The 16,345-nt window shown below is 44.5% G+C and overlaps 1 protein-coding gene across 2 annotated transcripts in view; it reads right to left on the minus strand.

Annotated features, from left to right (window-relative positions):
- The window catches only part of cttnbp2 (cortactin binding protein 2), a 51,153-nt gene that overhangs the window by 4,278 nt on the left and 30,530 nt on the right, over positions 1–16,345 (minus strand). For both annotated transcript variants that reach the window (XM_061678063.1, XM_061678064.1), the window contains exons 4-18: positions 12,136–13,483; positions 9,399–9,659; positions 8,787–8,886; positions 7,480–7,630; positions 6,358–6,558; positions 6,153–6,270; positions 4,592–4,867; positions 4,411–4,506; positions 3,703–3,782; positions 2,931–3,017; positions 2,035–2,134; positions 1,790–1,948; positions 764–936; positions 499–674; positions 179–390 (exon numbers count right to left, since the gene is read on the minus strand). In XM_061678063.1, coding sequence (XP_061534047.1) covers positions 179–390; positions 499–674; positions 764–936; positions 1,790–1,948; positions 2,035–2,134; positions 2,931–3,017; positions 3,703–3,782; positions 4,411–4,506; positions 4,592–4,867; positions 6,153–6,270; positions 6,358–6,558; positions 7,480–7,630; positions 8,787–8,886; positions 9,399–9,659; positions 12,136–13,483 — 3,538 coding nt within the window. The remainder of the gene's footprint in view (positions 1–178; positions 391–498; positions 675–763; positions 937–1,789; positions 1,949–2,034; positions 2,135–2,930; positions 3,018–3,702; positions 3,783–4,410; positions 4,507–4,591; positions 4,868–6,152; positions 6,271–6,357; positions 6,559–7,479; positions 7,631–8,786; positions 8,887–9,398; positions 9,660–12,135; positions 13,484–16,345) is intronic.

Genomic DNA, 16,345 nt, shown 5'->3' on the forward strand with positions numbered 1-16,345 from the left:
AAGTACTATATTTTTTCAGTTTTTATTGGCCATTTTTGAATTTGGAGAATAGTACAAGGAGTAATTATTCGATTCTGATTCGGAAGTCATTCCCTACCGTCAACACGAATATCGAATCGGGATTTAGAGGGTGAGTCCCAGCCCAAATAAATAAATAAACAAATAAATAAAGTCTGACCGTGGCGTGGGAGAGGGCAGCCCCGCAGGACGGCCTTGTTGACCAGGATGCTGAGGGCGGCCTTCAGCACCGCCTGCTGGCCGGCACTGAGAACGACATTGCCTTTCGACGAGGGGGCGGTAGAGGAGGACGAGCACCTGGCCGTTACCCGGGAGACAATGGCCGTCTCCACGCGAGGGACCACCACGGAGCTCCAGAGCCGAGACAGCCACCTGGACACAGCACCGGAATCTCTGGTGGACTGGGTATGCTTGTTGTCAAGCAGTATGTCTACTTGTTGTTGTCAAGTATTGTGTGTGTTTACGCGTGTACTGGCGTACCTGACGATAGCGTGCGGGTCGTCGGCGTGGACGGGGCAGGCCAGGAAGTGTCCGGGTCCCATCAAGGCCTCGTGCGTGCCCAGATGTGCCAGGCAGGCATTGAGCTGCTGCCACACTTGAGCAACCCACAGCACAGCCTTCTCCATGACACCGTCACTGGCCCACACCCCACTTGACTGATGACAAAAGGAACAACTACATGTAGTGTCGACTTCTCATTGTCATGTAGTGGATGTGATCCAGATTCCAGAATTTGCGGTTTGACCTGGTGAAGGAGCTTCCTGCGCAGGCGTCTGGCCAGCAGGCCGTGCAGAGGCTCCTGGTCCCAGCGCAGACGTAGCCAGCGGAAATGCTGCTGCAGGCGCAGCTCTGAGCCCTGGAGGCGGGGCTTTGACAGAGAGCCAATCAGGAAGGTGCGCTGGCAGAAGCGATGTGGACCTGAAGAGGAGACGACAATTGATTCTCTTGTCACACTTTTCATTCTCTTACATTATTACATGAAATACAGGCATCACATTCATTGTAACAGTAAGTACATTAAAATCTCAAAAAGGACTCCGGACGTAACGGACAAAATCCGCAGAAATCGTAGTGTCCGGCTGAAACTCAAATTTGTTCCAGAATTGCCTGCTGTTGTTTATAGGCGTAATTAACAGACGGATATTGGTAGATCCGGGATTAACCGGTTGTTTACTGGAGTGCTCATCGTGTACAGTACACACGTGTTGTCTCTCGAACATTCAATACTGATTTTGATACAGTATACAGTTGTTTGTGTCAAACCATCCACGATGACATCCAATTGTAACGGCAGTTTCCGTGGCCAGAGTCAGTGAGGAATATGGCATGAAAAAAAATAAAAATTGTAAGTGACATCCGTAGGACTAAGGAAAAGCAAGCAAGTTTTTTTTAATAGTAGTATACATTTTTATTTCTTTAAAACTGAAATAATATCGAAATTCGATTTTTTAAAGTACTTTATTTTATAACTTCAAAGTAAATATATTTTTATTTTGAAAGTATAATTCATTTTATTTATTTCTGAGTAGTACCCAAAAATAAGTATTACTGTGTTTTCTTTTTTTTAAGGCGTAAAACCTTTTATTTTTTTAAGATAATAAAGGAATAATAATTGTATACATTATATAAGGAGTACAGTAGTGGTCATTTGTTCAGGTTTTTGTTCTAAATAGTAATTATTTTATTGACCTTTATTTTTAAATAATGCCATTCTTTAATGTAAAAGGTTTTAAAATGGCACACGATGATGACTCATGTCACGCACACTCACCGGCGTTGAGCAGCAGGTGGGCAGTGGAGGTCCTGTTATCCAAACTGTAGCACAGGTCTCCCAGCAGCCCCGATAGGGACGGCGCCTTCTCCAGACCCTGCAGCAGCAGCACCACGCAGCGTCCATGATCGCACGCTGGCGACGCCGGGATCAGGAAGCCTGCAGAGGGACGAGGAGGACGATGAAGAGGAGGAGGTGAGGCACGCCCTCATGAGGGTGATGGCGACGACAATGATCTATCTCACCAGAGGTGACGAGGGTGTCCAGCAGCTGCTCCTTGGTCAGACTATGTTGCACATCCACCTTCACAACCTCACATGCCTGACCAACCGCCTCCTGCTTGGACTGACATGAGGGAGGGATGGAGAGGAGTCTGTTGTCATGGAAACTCAAGACATTCAAAAAACATACAACTGGAGGAGAACTGCAATTAGCAAAACATTTATCCCCCTTTTACATCTTCCATTTTTGGCTAGGGTTCAAATAATGTTGTCGGGCTAGGCAGTTATGACAAAGTTTGTGTTTTTTTAAATGATTTTTTTTTTTTTAAATTGATTTTTTTCCCCCGTTCTCCGAGAGAGAAAATGCAAATAACAATGACATTCAAAATAAATTTCCCCGCCTTCTGGGATTTGCTTTATTTCACCTGACACCATGTTTTGAAACAGCTTATTTCCAGTTTTTGTCCCCCTAACATCAGTTTCCACACATATCATTGAAATAGGATCAATTAATCGCTGCTTTTGCAACATAACATGGGCAGCATGTCTTAGGTAATGTTCAGCGAAATTAACTCCATGATGGCTTTCCACAGGCTTCTTTCTAGTCATATTCAAAACAATGTGAAAATGAATTAAACTCACTTGTCGCAATTTTTGAAAAAATAGTCGCTAGACCGGTCATAAAAGTGGCTAAATATAAGTATCTCGCTAAGTTGGCAATACTGACTGCCCCACTCTGTTAGAAGCCATTCTGTTTGAGCAAGCAGTGCAGGTGAGCGTGGGACGCACTTTGAACTATGGAAGCCACGAGGAAAAAAGAAAAAAACATCCAGACTCATAAAATGGAATTAATCAATAAAATAGATTAATTGTCCAGTCCTATAATGTTGATATTTAACAGGCCCTCATCATCATCACACCTTGATGCAGCGAGCCAATAAAGCGGCGATGTAGTCCTGACAGCTGTCCTCCAGGCCATGAAAGATGACGCTCCCATATTGTTCCACCTGTCACAACAAACACTATATGTTACAAATTTCTACTATTCAACATTATCTGCGTGTCATAAAGCAAAAGCGAAGATTACTTTTGGAGGGGCGAGAGGAAATATGGATATCATAATGTATGGTATATCCTTGTTGCCCAGTGTTATCGTGTTACTGTTAATGCAGTTGTCCCCAACCACCGGTCCGCGGACCGGTACCGGCTGTGACGCATTTGTTACCGCGCCGCAGAGAAAGAATGACCAATTTATATAATTTCTGTTGTATTGCAATTCGCATGTCCATGTGTTTTATTTTGAAAATTGACCGGATCTTCTCCGCCGCAACACCTGCGTGTCTTAAATGACACGTCGAGACTGCACAGAACGCTTCCGTTTCCGGTCCTAGGCGGCTCGACCGCTTCTGTTTCCGGTCCGAGCGGGCTGGTAAACGGCGGCAGAGCTCAAGGAACAAAATAATTTCATAAACTAATTAAATTCATTACACTTACTGTAAAGATTTGTTCTTTTGAACGAAATGTTCGCGAACGAAACGAGGCGATATAAAATACGATACAAACATGACAGGCAGGGGGGGCTACAGTTGCCAGAAAGACCACATCTTTTCTCATGCCATGACACCTGCAGCACTTTTCTTGCCTAGGCTACTTTTGTCCAGTATTTTATTATCTTTGTGCGTGCGTGCGTACCAAGCGGACGTAGTTGAGCAGCACAGGCAGCGGGAAGAGAGACTCCAGAGCCAGCTCATCCAGACACGACTCTGAAAGACCTGTAACAAATATAAAACATGAACACATGCGCAATTTTATGTTATGTTTTTATAAATGTTACATTGTTAAATGGATGATACCTGGCTGTTGTGTGGATGTCACATGGCGTTACATTGTCACATTAGATGTTACATTGTTACATGAATGTTAAAATGTTATACGAGTATTACTTGAATGTTATATGGCTGTTACATGAATAGTGTGAATTCTATGTAAATTAAGTAAAATGGATGTTATGAATAGGTTACATGGTTCTTATATTGTTAAATGGATGTTACAAGCATGTTACATACTGTAGATGTTGTGTGGATGTCATATGGTGTTACATGAATGTTACACGAATGGGGTAAATCTTACACGGCTGTTACACAATTGGTGTGAGTGCTATGTAAATGTTGCTTATCTCACATGGATGTTACATATTGATTTTGTGTTGAACGTTACATTTTTACATGAATGTTGCGTTCAGATGACAAAGGTTACATGATGTCACATCAATATGACAAATGTTAATGTGACATAATGCATAATGCTACATGAATATTACGTAAATGGTACATGTTAAATAAACTTTGCTTGAATATTGCATGAAGGTTACATGTGATGAGTGTCTTTTTTTTGGTGTACCTTTCATGTGGACAGTGATGACCTGACTAAGAGGTTTTCGGACTAGATCCCAGGGTGAGACAGGAAGTTCCTGACCAAGCTGCCACTCACTTCCTCCTGGAACAACACACACGCATGCATTGATGACAGGAGGAAGAGGGGAGAAAAAATGAATATTTTAAATTAGGCAGTGGCTTCTCACCAATCAGGACGAAGGAGATGCTTGCGTGTGTGAGGCCCAGCGGGGGGCGCTGTGCATCCTCACCACACAGCATGTGCAGGTGTGCGGTGAAGGCGTGGCTAATGGCGGCACTAAGATGAGACCAACACATGGAGCGGTCTACTGAGACTCTGCACAACACCGACTGATGGTTATCGACCTGCTTCTCATCATCATCATCACAATCCATGGACCACATGGGAGAATTAGCTCCGCCACCATCTGAATGCTGGAGACGCACCAGGATGCGGTACTGATCTGCAAATGGAGATTATCACTTCAAACTCGGGCTGGGTGATAAATCAATCTTTTTCACAAAAATCTGATTTCCAATATGGTGTGCCAATAGAAAAAGCAATTGACAAGGTTATTATAGTAAATGAAAACAAACAAAATAACTAAAACTAAAATAAATATTCCATAAACGAAATAAAATAAAATCGAGAATGTTTAAAAAAGTGAACTAAAACGACATTTTACGTTTGAAAAAAAACAATAATTATAGCGAAAATATTCTTTGTTTTAGTCTTTGTCAATTAATTTTATATGTGAGTTTTCAGCGTTGATTTTCAATGTATTTATTTCGGATATAAATACATAGATACAGAACAGATACGGAAGGAAGGTTGAAAAGTCCTTTGGGAATTGTAGTTCATCTACTGTGTGTCGCCTAGAAGCGCCGTCGTATTGACGGCTCGCCAGATCAAGCGCAAGTTTTGCCGCAAAGCTAACTTTTAATTCCAAGCTGTTTTTGTTGCTATCAGAAATGGCTACTGACTACCTTGGTGCCTTCACGGAACCTCCATGTCGGTTATTCATGTTTTGAAATTCAGAGAAAACCGACAACTGTCCAGAGTCTCAAATTGGCGCTGTTTCCCCGATACGAAAGGCAGATGTGAAAGCAGACAAGGAGTTTGTCTCGATCTTGACTAAATGAAAAACGCATAAATGGGCAGTGTCTTTGGCAATGTTGAGCTCAAATAACTGCGATTGCCTTCAATCGGGCTCCTTTCTTATGATACGGAAAACAATCTCATGTCTGATTCTTTGCGGGAATTAAAGTCACTGGTCGCTTTTTTGAAAAATAGTCACTAGAAGGGTTGGAAAAGTGGCTAACTATACTGTATCTTAATAGAATAGCCACACTGACTGCCAGTCATTGGTAGCTTTTTCAAAATACTTGGTAGTCAGAAAAGTTGCTAAATATAGAGATAAAGATATTCTCATTCATCCAGGTCATTTCATTCTCAGGGGATTGAATACATCGCAACTGCACAGTTCTGTTTGTCTTAGAAGACACATCCCACACAATTATTCAATTTGATTAATGGTTTAACTGAAACAATAAAATGTTGACTTCAATATTTTGCCAAGAGTCAATACTTATGTAGTTTTTAATTAATTATTTTTTTAATGAAATATTATTTTATACGTTTAAGTTAAGAAACTGGGAGCACTGGTGTTTCTTTGTGTTTTACCAGAATGTTTCCACCCACTTACAACACTACTTAATGTGCACAGAAAACACTTGCACCACACTCACTGAGGTTTTCGAGGAGATCTTTGCAGTCGTCCGTGGCAACGTCGTGAATGGTGCGATTACATTTATCTTTCCTCTCAATGTCCTGCTCACGGTGGCTACACAGCACCTCCAGACACTCCTACACATAAATACAAACACATGCACACACGCACGATAGTAACAACAATGTCCGCCTTTGCATGGGAGCTGGTTTCATGTATTCCACCTTCAGGCCGAGAGCGGCCGCCATGTGCGCGGCTGTCCATCCGTCGGCGTTGGCGTGGTTCAGCAGGGCGACGGGCAGAGCTGGTTCTTTGTGGGGTTCAAGGGTGGCAGCGCTGTCTTTGGGGCCGGGGTGACAGAGGAGCAGACGCAGCGTGTCCACATGACCTGATCGCACCGCCGCATGCAGACATGTGCAGCCGTCCTGCACAGAGGCGGCGCATCGACTAATCAGTACTTTTGATTTTTTTCTTAGTCGTCATTATCCATCCATCCATTTTCTGTTCTGCTTATTCTGTTAAAGTTGATGAAAGCTGGTGCCTATCCCAGCCGACTTCAGACAAAAGGTGGATTACGCCCCGGACAAGTCGGCAGTCAGTCGCAGTGCACAGAGAGACAGACAATCATTCACTCTCACCTTCACACAGTCACTGAGTGGAAACCACACTCCCTGTACCGAAGTCTGGCAAACGTACTACTACACCATCACTGATATTAGCTGTCATTATTCTTTGGACAAACAAATCAAAATTTTGTAGGATTAAATCATGTTTACAACTCACAAATCAGCCCTGGAGGCCAGTTTCGCATAGCAACATGAAATTTGGTAGGCATCGCTATCACGAGTAGACCCTTAAAGTCTCAAGAAGACATGCCTGATTAAGACAGAGGAAATCAGACATTTTGTTTTAAGTGGCCATTTTATGGCTCACTTCCAGGGTTCCTTCCAAGATGAAGGACTGCGCTCACTTAACCCAGTTTGACTTCAGCGTGCCACATGGCTACGTTTGACTCCACCCACTGGCCAACATTAGCTGGGGGCTGAAAATACATCCGGTCGCACTGCAACAGACGTTCTTGGGCATCACAGGGAAAAGCATACAAAGTCCAGCAAAAAGCAAGACAATATAAGTGGATCACATCAAGGGCAACCAGCGGGCCACTTAGGGTTGTCGTAGCAACCTGGGAAGCGCGGATCATCTATCCATGCATCCATCCATAAATCAAGCCTTAATAGTAAAGAAAAAAAAAAACTAAAGTGACGATTGCACAAGGCCTTCAAGGAGCATTTAAAAATGGGAAATCAGATGTTCAAAATCAGAAGTTTGCAGGGGAGCATATGTACCACGACCATGCGGGAACGATCGGCGCCGGCGCTCAGCAGGATGTGGACACAGTGCTTCCTGCCCGCCCCGCTGGCCAGGAAGAGGGCGGTCTGGCCACCGTCCGCAGCTGCGTCCACAGCGGCGCCCGCGACCAGCAAAGCCTCCACACAGCTGGATGGGGAAAGGATGCTAATGTTTATTGCTAATTGGAGCGCTGACAGTGTTGTTTACTCGACTTTAGCTCTGATCGGGCTGATCGGTATCGGGCCATAATAACCATTTTATCGGCTGATCGGCTTTAATGTCATAATTTGCTGATCCGATCAACAACGTCATTGATCGGCTCCGTAAAAGTACTACGCGTCGCCATCGTGTACAGTATATTTGAATTCATAAGCTAGTTTATTTTTAGACTTATTATGTGTCGTTTGACGTAGTACTGTAAATTACGTTCATTTAAGGATCGCTTGAGGTATGTTCACATACTTTTAATGCGATACGGCTCGCAAGCAGGCAACAAAACATTACGTAGTCTAGCAAGCTAGTGCTACCACTAATGGTTGTACCGGCGTTCTGTCAAATCATGTTTCGGTGTGGGTGAAGTAATTTAATTACAATCAAATCATTTAATTACAGTAAGTTAGCACCCATTATTTCTGTCATGTTGGTTTTACCTGACTGATTAGAATACATGACCTGACTAGATTGCCAACCTTTATGGAGCGAAGGCGCATATTTTACAATTGGAAAATCTCACAGCACACCAACAAAATGTCACAAAAAGTGGATACATAGTAATTACTGTATGTACTTCCTGCCATTTAATAGAAGAGCATTTATTTGTTCTGTCTGTCACTATGCCTCACTGGCATAAATAGAGGAACAAACATACAATATTTCTTATTATTTATTTATTGTAAATGAATAATTATTTGAGCAGTTAAGTAAAATTTTATAATTTCCCACGGCACACCTGAGGATTGCTCATGGCAGACTAATGTGCCACGGTACACTGGTTGGGAATCAGTGGACTAGACAATTAATACTTTTGAAGATACTCAGTATACAGTACACAAGTATATACAGTAAATTAACAAGTAATTTAAATACACATTGTTCCAACTTGAGATCGGATCGGTTATCGTTTTTTTAAACTCGCTGATTGTGATCGGCCCCAAAAATCCTGATCGTGTAAAGCCTATTGTTTACATTATCACATTGCCAAACTGCCTTGCCTCTGGTACATAAACGTTATAAGGTGTAAGTAACTGTGATTATTTGTGTTGGAGTTTTTTTTTTCTTTTCTTCTTTCCTCGCCCATACTCACCCACTGTGGCCGTGGGTGGCAGCAAAGTGCAAAGGTGTAAATCGGTTTTGGCCGGACACGTCGGCAGGCGAGCCGGAAGATAACAGCAGCTTCACGCACTCTGTACACAAAGTACACAAAAACTGTAAATTCTGCAATCTACAGTATAATCAATAAATACAGTGAACCTTCGCTATTCGTGGGCATTAGGAACCAATCTGTGAGTACTCGACACCCCCCAAATTTTGAAATAATTGTCTATATTAGTTTAAACTCTAAATATACCTGAAACTATGACCTCCTATTAACATCATTAACCTCATCTTACGACATTACCCTTAAAATTAAATGGCTTACAGATGATGGATTTCACTTTTTGACAGCCACTCAGCAGAGCAAAAACAGACATGCAACAAAGACTCTCTGTAACTTCCACTAACAACCCAGGCTAAACTGAGCTCCTCTCCGACATACAAAGATCTCTTAGAACAGTCCAGATGTATCATTTCAACATACTTGCTTGACACCAATTACTAGTTTCCTTAGTTCACTATGGAGGGTTCCCTGTACAGCTCTGTCAGTCGCTATCTTCATATGGGGGCGTAGGAGGGCCCCTCACCAATGGGTACCCACCTGCGTGTCCGTGGTGAGCAGCAGCAAACAAGGCAGCAGTCAAGTTGTTGAGGTCTTGTGGTGGGTGGCGGGTGGTCTGGTTGTCAGTGGCAGTGGTGCAGTGGGCGTGGTCGGGCGTGGTAGGGTGGGGTTGGTGAAGCAGCATTGACAATAAAGTGACATTTCCCTGGGAAGCAGCTTGGAGGAGGAGCAGCGGCCGCCCGCCGTCCAGGGCAGCGGGCCCACCACCGCCAATAGGGGAGACTACGGAGGGACACCAGCCTGTGGGGGGGGGGGGCAGAGGGAGCAGGGACGGAACAGGTTAAACAGGAGAGGGAGGACAACGACACTAGAAGTGCTGAAGAGGAGGAAGACGAGGAGGAGGAGGAAGACGAGATGCCTGAGTACTAAACACACACACAACATTCACACACTAACCAAGTATTAAAAACAACTGTCATCATAACATGCTAGCTGGGACATATGCAGACAGGACCTTAGTGGGCCCTCCAGGTGTCACTGTTGGCATTGTGCACTTTGCTACGTTATGCTCTGCAGGGCCCCGCTTTGGTACATTACAACGCGCAAAAATAAGTTCTGTTGCGTTAAAGTTATGCTATGCAACGTTCCGTTTTGCTACGTTACACTTTGTTACGTTCCGCTTTGTTTGTTGGCATTGGTATGTCATGCTTTGGTACATTCCGCTTTGCTACATTACGTTTTACTAGATTACCCTCCGTAAAATTACACTTTGCTATGTTATGCTCGGCAGGGACACTTGTTAAGTTCAGCTTTGTGAAGTTACGCTTTGGTACATTCTGCTTTGGCACGTTTCTCTTTGGTACTAGGCTTTACACGATCAGGATTTTTGGGGATGATCACCGATCTGATGGAAAGTCTATTTGGTACGTTACACTTTGGTACGTTACGCTTTACTACCTTACCCTTCGTAAAGTTACACATTGTTGCGTTCTGTTCAGTATCATTACGCCTTGGTATTTAAGCTTTGTGATGTTACGTTCTGTAGTGACACTTTGCTGGGTTCTGCTTTTCTACATTAACATCAGCAAAATTACGCTATGTAAAGTTAGGTTTGACTTTGCTAGGTTTGGCTATGCTAAGTTCTGTTTTGCTCCATTCTGTTATGCACTGCAAAATTACACTTTGTTACATTATACACCACAAAGTTAGGCTCCAATGTGTTACACATTGTTAAGTTCTGCTTTGCAAAGTCACACATCGCTACATTATGCACTTTGCAAAGTTAGGTTCTGCTGTGTGACACTTGTTGTGGCTATATTACACTCAACTGCATTCCGCTTTGTTACGTTACGTACCCCACCATTCAGCTTGGCTACATTATGCTTTTTTATGTTTTGGTACACTCTGCTTTGCTACATTACACTTTGGTATGCTACGGTTTGTTTTGTTAAGTTTCACTATATTACCCTCCGTAAAATTCCACTGTGTTTCAATATGCTCATTGTCATTACGTTTTGCTATGTCACGCTATTTATGGACACTTTGCTAAATTGCTAAAACTTTGCTACATTATCATCAACAAAGTTACACTTTGCAAAGTTAGGTTTGGCTTTGCTACGTTTGGCTTTGTTAGGGTCAGCTTTTCTATGTTCTGGTTTGCGACGTTCTCTTACACACCGTAAAATTACACTTTGCTACATTACGCACTGCAAAGTTAGCCTTCACAAAGTAGGGTTTCGCTGTAATACACACTGTTGAGTTCCGCTTGTCAAATCACACTTCGTTACATTACGTACTGTTACGCTTTGCCAAGTTAGGTTCTGATGTACTAAACTTTGCATTATTACGCTCAACTGCGTATGGCTTTGCGACGTTACACACCGCACTATTTGGCTTTGTGACATTACATTCTGCTGTCTTGTGCGTTGCTAAATTGCTACCCACTAGACTGCATCTGTTACATACTCCAGATTTGCCTTGATAAAATGTTGGACTTCTGGACACTGTTTATAATACTCACTCTCCGTTACACTGCAACTGTTCACCTGGTACCTACCTACCTGGATTGTATTGATATACTGTTGGATTTATGTGTAATGTTAACCAGAAAACTCCCAGTGAAAATATATCCTGAATAGTGCAATCACCTCCTGCTGATCATTATAGAAAATACCAGCTTCCATGAGAGAAGATAATCCAACAAGTGTTGTCAAATGAACTGTAGCAATGATTTGGGGAAAAAAAAAGACATTTCACAGGAATAGTTAACACATGTTTCCTTGTCATCGCTTTACATGAGAAGTGCAACAACCAGAAAAAGACCAGTCAGGTTAGGGTGCATGAAGGGGGCATGCTAAGTGGAAGTTGGAAAGGCAAAGGGTAGGCGAGAGCAGCCACTGGCATCAGCTTCAGAGAGGAAAAGGGATAACCATCAGGAATATTTGAACTAAAAGGCTAGCCTCAGTGATCCCCTAGCTTACGTTTTTCTCTTACTAGTGAAAGTGCTGGGCTAACCTGTGGGACAAAGAGCACCCCTAGAGGACGGAGAAGTGAGAATGTAGCCTGGATGTTCTTGTTCTGTTCTGATAGCAGCCACTCGGACTGAGACTTGTCTTTCACTATGCCATGGCATGCCATGAAAGATTGGGCTATGCTAGCCTAACCTATGCTATCGATAGGCTTGGCTAGGTGCCACAAAGAGACAGCTGGAAGAGAGGCAGTGGCGAGAACTGAAGAAAGACGGAATGTCGGAAGTGGGGGATGGGGTCCCCTTTACCTGATGCTGTTGCCAGGGGGCTGTCTGTGGGGGCAGGGGGGGTACAGTTGGATGGAGCACTAATGGAGAGGGATGAGGGAAGAGGGTTGATGGAGGGGATGGCAGGGATGACGACGGGGGGGCATTCTGCAAACTGGTCAGGTCCAAGGGACCGGCGGAGGGGGCATGCACCCACCTGAGAGGCCGTCAAGGCTGGTACCAGGTCCAGGGTGGGTTTGGGCGGCAGCTGGGGTGTAGCTGATTTGAGTCCCGCCCCGTGAGAGCGGCCGCTGTCCCCCAGCACCTTCATGGGCGGATGAGGGGGAGAGGGGGTCTGGGAGAGCCCAGGTTTTTTGGGAGGGATGGGGGGAGGGTTGCCTCGGTCAATTCTGGCCACGGTGGGGGACTTAAGGCCAATGGGGTGGCTGAGGCGGCTGGGGAAGGGCCCTCCCTCCGATGCAGAGTGCGGCAGGCCAGGCCGCAACGCTCCAGCCCCCCCTGTTGGAGGGCTTGTGAAGCGCGACAGAACCTGGGTAACGGTGTGGCGCGCTTGTTGTTTGGCAGCAAAGTTGTCCCGATTTGTGGGGGATGGGTCCCGGCCCGGAGGACTCTGGGAGGCCGTGCCGTTTTGGTCCTGTTCCTGGAACTTGTACCGGGCTGCCTGGACACGGGGGCTGACCCCACTGGGCAGGCCCGGGGGTGTGGCTTGGGCCTCGGAGCCGTTCTCGCTCTGCGTCAGGCCTCCCGAGCTACTGTGGACTATTCCCCGGACGGTGGTCTTTGGCAGGCTGAGGCCAGCGTAAGGGCCCGGGCTGGGTTTGGCGGCGGTGAGGGGAGTCTTCTTGGGACCCTCAATTTCAGGAAGGGGCTGGTCCGTTTGGCAGGAAGCTGTTCGAGAGCTGACAGGATCTGTGGCCACGGAAACGGAAGCTTTGGGCTGCGTGCAGGCGGGGGCGGCAGGTTGGGCGCCATCCTTGGCATCCCCACATTCGGTTCTGAGCTGCTCAACCTGCTGCCGTAGGTTTTGACTCTCGACCTCCTCGCGGCCCAACCTGGCCCGCAGCTGCTCACGCTCAGTGTCCAACTCAGAAAGCTGCTTCTCCATCTCGGCCTCCAGCTGCTGGCCACGCTGCCGCTCGCCACTCAACTCCTCCCGCAGGCGCCCCGCGGCCCGGCCCTCCTCGTCCAGTCGGGCCTGGAGCTCGTCGAAGCGCTGCGACTCCTCCACTACGCGCGTGGCTAGCTGCTTGCACTCGCGCACCAGCATCATGACGATGTGCTTGTTCTTCTCGCGCTCGTCCTTCAGTTGCGCCATCAGTTTGCGGTGTTCCTGCTCCAGGCTCTGCAGCTGCAGCTTCTCAATTTCCAGCTGCCACAGGAACAAGCATACAAACAGCATCTTTATACCGAGCTAAAAGTACTACACAAGCGTATATACCTGGCTAAGTTAAGTTCTGCAATGTTACATTGTCACATTCTGCTTTGCTACAGCGGTTGGTCGGCCTAGCTTCGTTCAGCTTTGCTACCTTATGCACCATAGTTTTCCGCTTTATCACATTTCGCTCTGCTATGTTACGCTCGACAGTGTTCCGCTTTCCTACTTTAGACATGACGGTGCTCAGCTTTGCTACATTCGGCTTTGTTATTTTGCATTTCGCTGAGTTACGTTCTGCTGTTGTGTGTTGATACATATCACAATGCAATGAGAGACGCCGTTATGTTACGTTTTGCTGTGTTGTGATTTGCTACGTTACACTATGTTACCGGTACACTATGATTTTCTACATTACGTTCCACAAATTTCCAATTTGCTATGCTGCATAGCGTTCTTAGTGTTCCGCTTTGCTATGTTACACTCCGCAATACTCACTCTTTGTTACGTTACATACAGCAGTATTCTGCTTTGTTGTGTTTCGCTTTACTACATTACACACCACATCTTTCAGCTAAATAACCAACCAAGTAAAAAAGTAAACAACCAACCAGCAAAGTAAACTAAATAACAGAGGAACAGAATGACTAACCAACCAAATTAACTAACCAACCAAGCCACTAGAAAAATGGTAAACTAACTAATGAACGAACAATCAAACTAACAAACCAGTTAGCAAACTGACTAACGAACAAAGTTACGAAGGAACGATCTAATAAAGAAATTAACCAACCAAGTAAAGAACTAACCAAGCAACTTGTGTAATAGCAAACTAACTAACAAACAACTAACTAACTTGCAAACTGACTAACTAACTAACTAGGGGGCGAACTAACTAATGAAGGAACTACTTAAACGATACAACTAACCCACCCAGTAAACAAGCAACAACCAAAGCAACTAAACAAAGGGCAGAACGCTTAACCAACCAATCAGGTTAGGAATTAACCCCTTACCAAAAAACAAAGTAGCAAAATAACTAGGGAACAACTAAGTAGAAAAAAAAGTTTAAAAAAAAGACTAGTTAACCAAACAATCAAGTAACAAACTAACCAACCAAATTGAAAAAATAATAGCAAACTATCTAACCAAGTAGCTAACTAAGTAACAAATGAAATAAATAACCAACCAATGAACAAATCAAGTAACTAACAAACACATTGTGTTGTTAGCTAGTTTTGTAACAGTTTTAGACTTGTGGGTCAGACCTCCATTCATTTGCTATGACCCATTCATGCTATAATTGGAACGCCAGCTATTGTTAGCTGAGTGGTAGCGCTGGCGCAAGGGTGAAGGGGCTTAAGCGGGGCTCCACCCTGCTAACGAGGCTGCCCAATGAAAGTTCCCCCTGTGCAAAATGCTGAGTTCTGGTGTGAATCCTTCAAAATAAAAGGATACATGCTTAAAACAGGAAGTCAATTTAAAATCTGCACACATACATCATTTGACATGATAAAACAGTCGCAAATAACTATTTTAACAATGCTGTGTTTAACTGGCGGCACGGTGGACGACTGGTTAGAGTGTCTGCCTCACAGTTCTGAGGATCGGGGTTCAATCCCCGGCCCCGCCTGTGTGGAGTTTGCATGTTCTCCCCGTGCCTGTGTGGGTTTTCTCCGGGCACTCCGGTTTCCTCCCACATCCCAAAAACATGCATGGTAGGTTAATTGACAACTCTAAATTGCCCATAGATTTGAATGTGAGTGTGAATGGTTGTTTGTTTGTATGTGCCCTGGGATTGGCTGGCAACCAGTTTGGGGTGTAACCCGCCTCCTGCCCGATGATAGCTGGGATAGGCTCCAGCACGCCCGCGACCCTAGTGAGGAGAAGCGGCTCAGAAATTGGATGGATGGATGGATAAACGCCATGTCACTTCATGTGCTAACATTATTTCACACAAAGAATTAACCGCTGATCCCATTTGAACTATGTTGCTAAACAAAACAGAAACACCTAAACAGTCCTTTGGAGTCTTAGAGCATTGAAAAGCGTGCACAGCATTAACCATGATCTTACGGTACATAGAGATGGCGATTTTTCGACGGTTAGCTTTCCATTTAGACTGGTAAGTGGTTGCTCCACAGTGTTGTAAGCATCCATTTCTATATTCCGGAAAACTACGTGAGGTTATTTGTTCAATCCAGCCTGTAGTATTAAAGATGATCTGACGTTATGTGGAGACTATTAGAGACCAGCAGACTCCGACAATGTGGTCGCTTCAAAATGTTGTGTGTGCATAGTGGATATAAAAATCTACACACACCCTGTTCAAATGATATACAAACTGACCAAGAAAAATCATTTCAAAACGTTTTCCACCATTATTCCAGTGTTACAGATGATCTTACGTCTTTAACAGCGATTAGCGTTCCAGTAGACTTTGATATTACTCCACAATGTTGTGTGTGGTCACGCCACAATTTGTTGGAGCTACACTCCATCCGCACTGTCTGCCTCGGATTTTACGTTAAGTGGATATGGCATTTGTAACAATGATTAGCATTCCAGTAGACTCCTGATCATTGTGGTTGCTTCACAATGTAGTGTGAGTCCATGTTCTGCCCAGTGTGCCAAGTACTTATCTACTATATATTAGTCCCTTTTCTTTTGTTTTAAAGTCCTCTTTGTCTTGTCATCAACTGTAATGTAACAATTTTTATTACAAAATGGTCTTCCCTCATCTCCAGTTGAGTAAATAAACACGCCTGGACAGTTTCTGTGGAACTGTGTTATGTGGAAAAACAGAGATCATCCTGCAAGCGTTCCACACAAATGTCCCGCCGCCTGTGTTCAACTTGT

Source organism: Phycodurus eques, chromosome 5 (genome assembly GCF_024500275.1).
Source record: "Phycodurus eques isolate BA_2022a chromosome 5, UOR_Pequ_1.1, whole genome shotgun sequence".
Lineage (NCBI taxonomy): Eukaryota > Metazoa > Chordata > Actinopteri > Syngnathiformes > Syngnathidae > Phycodurus > Phycodurus eques.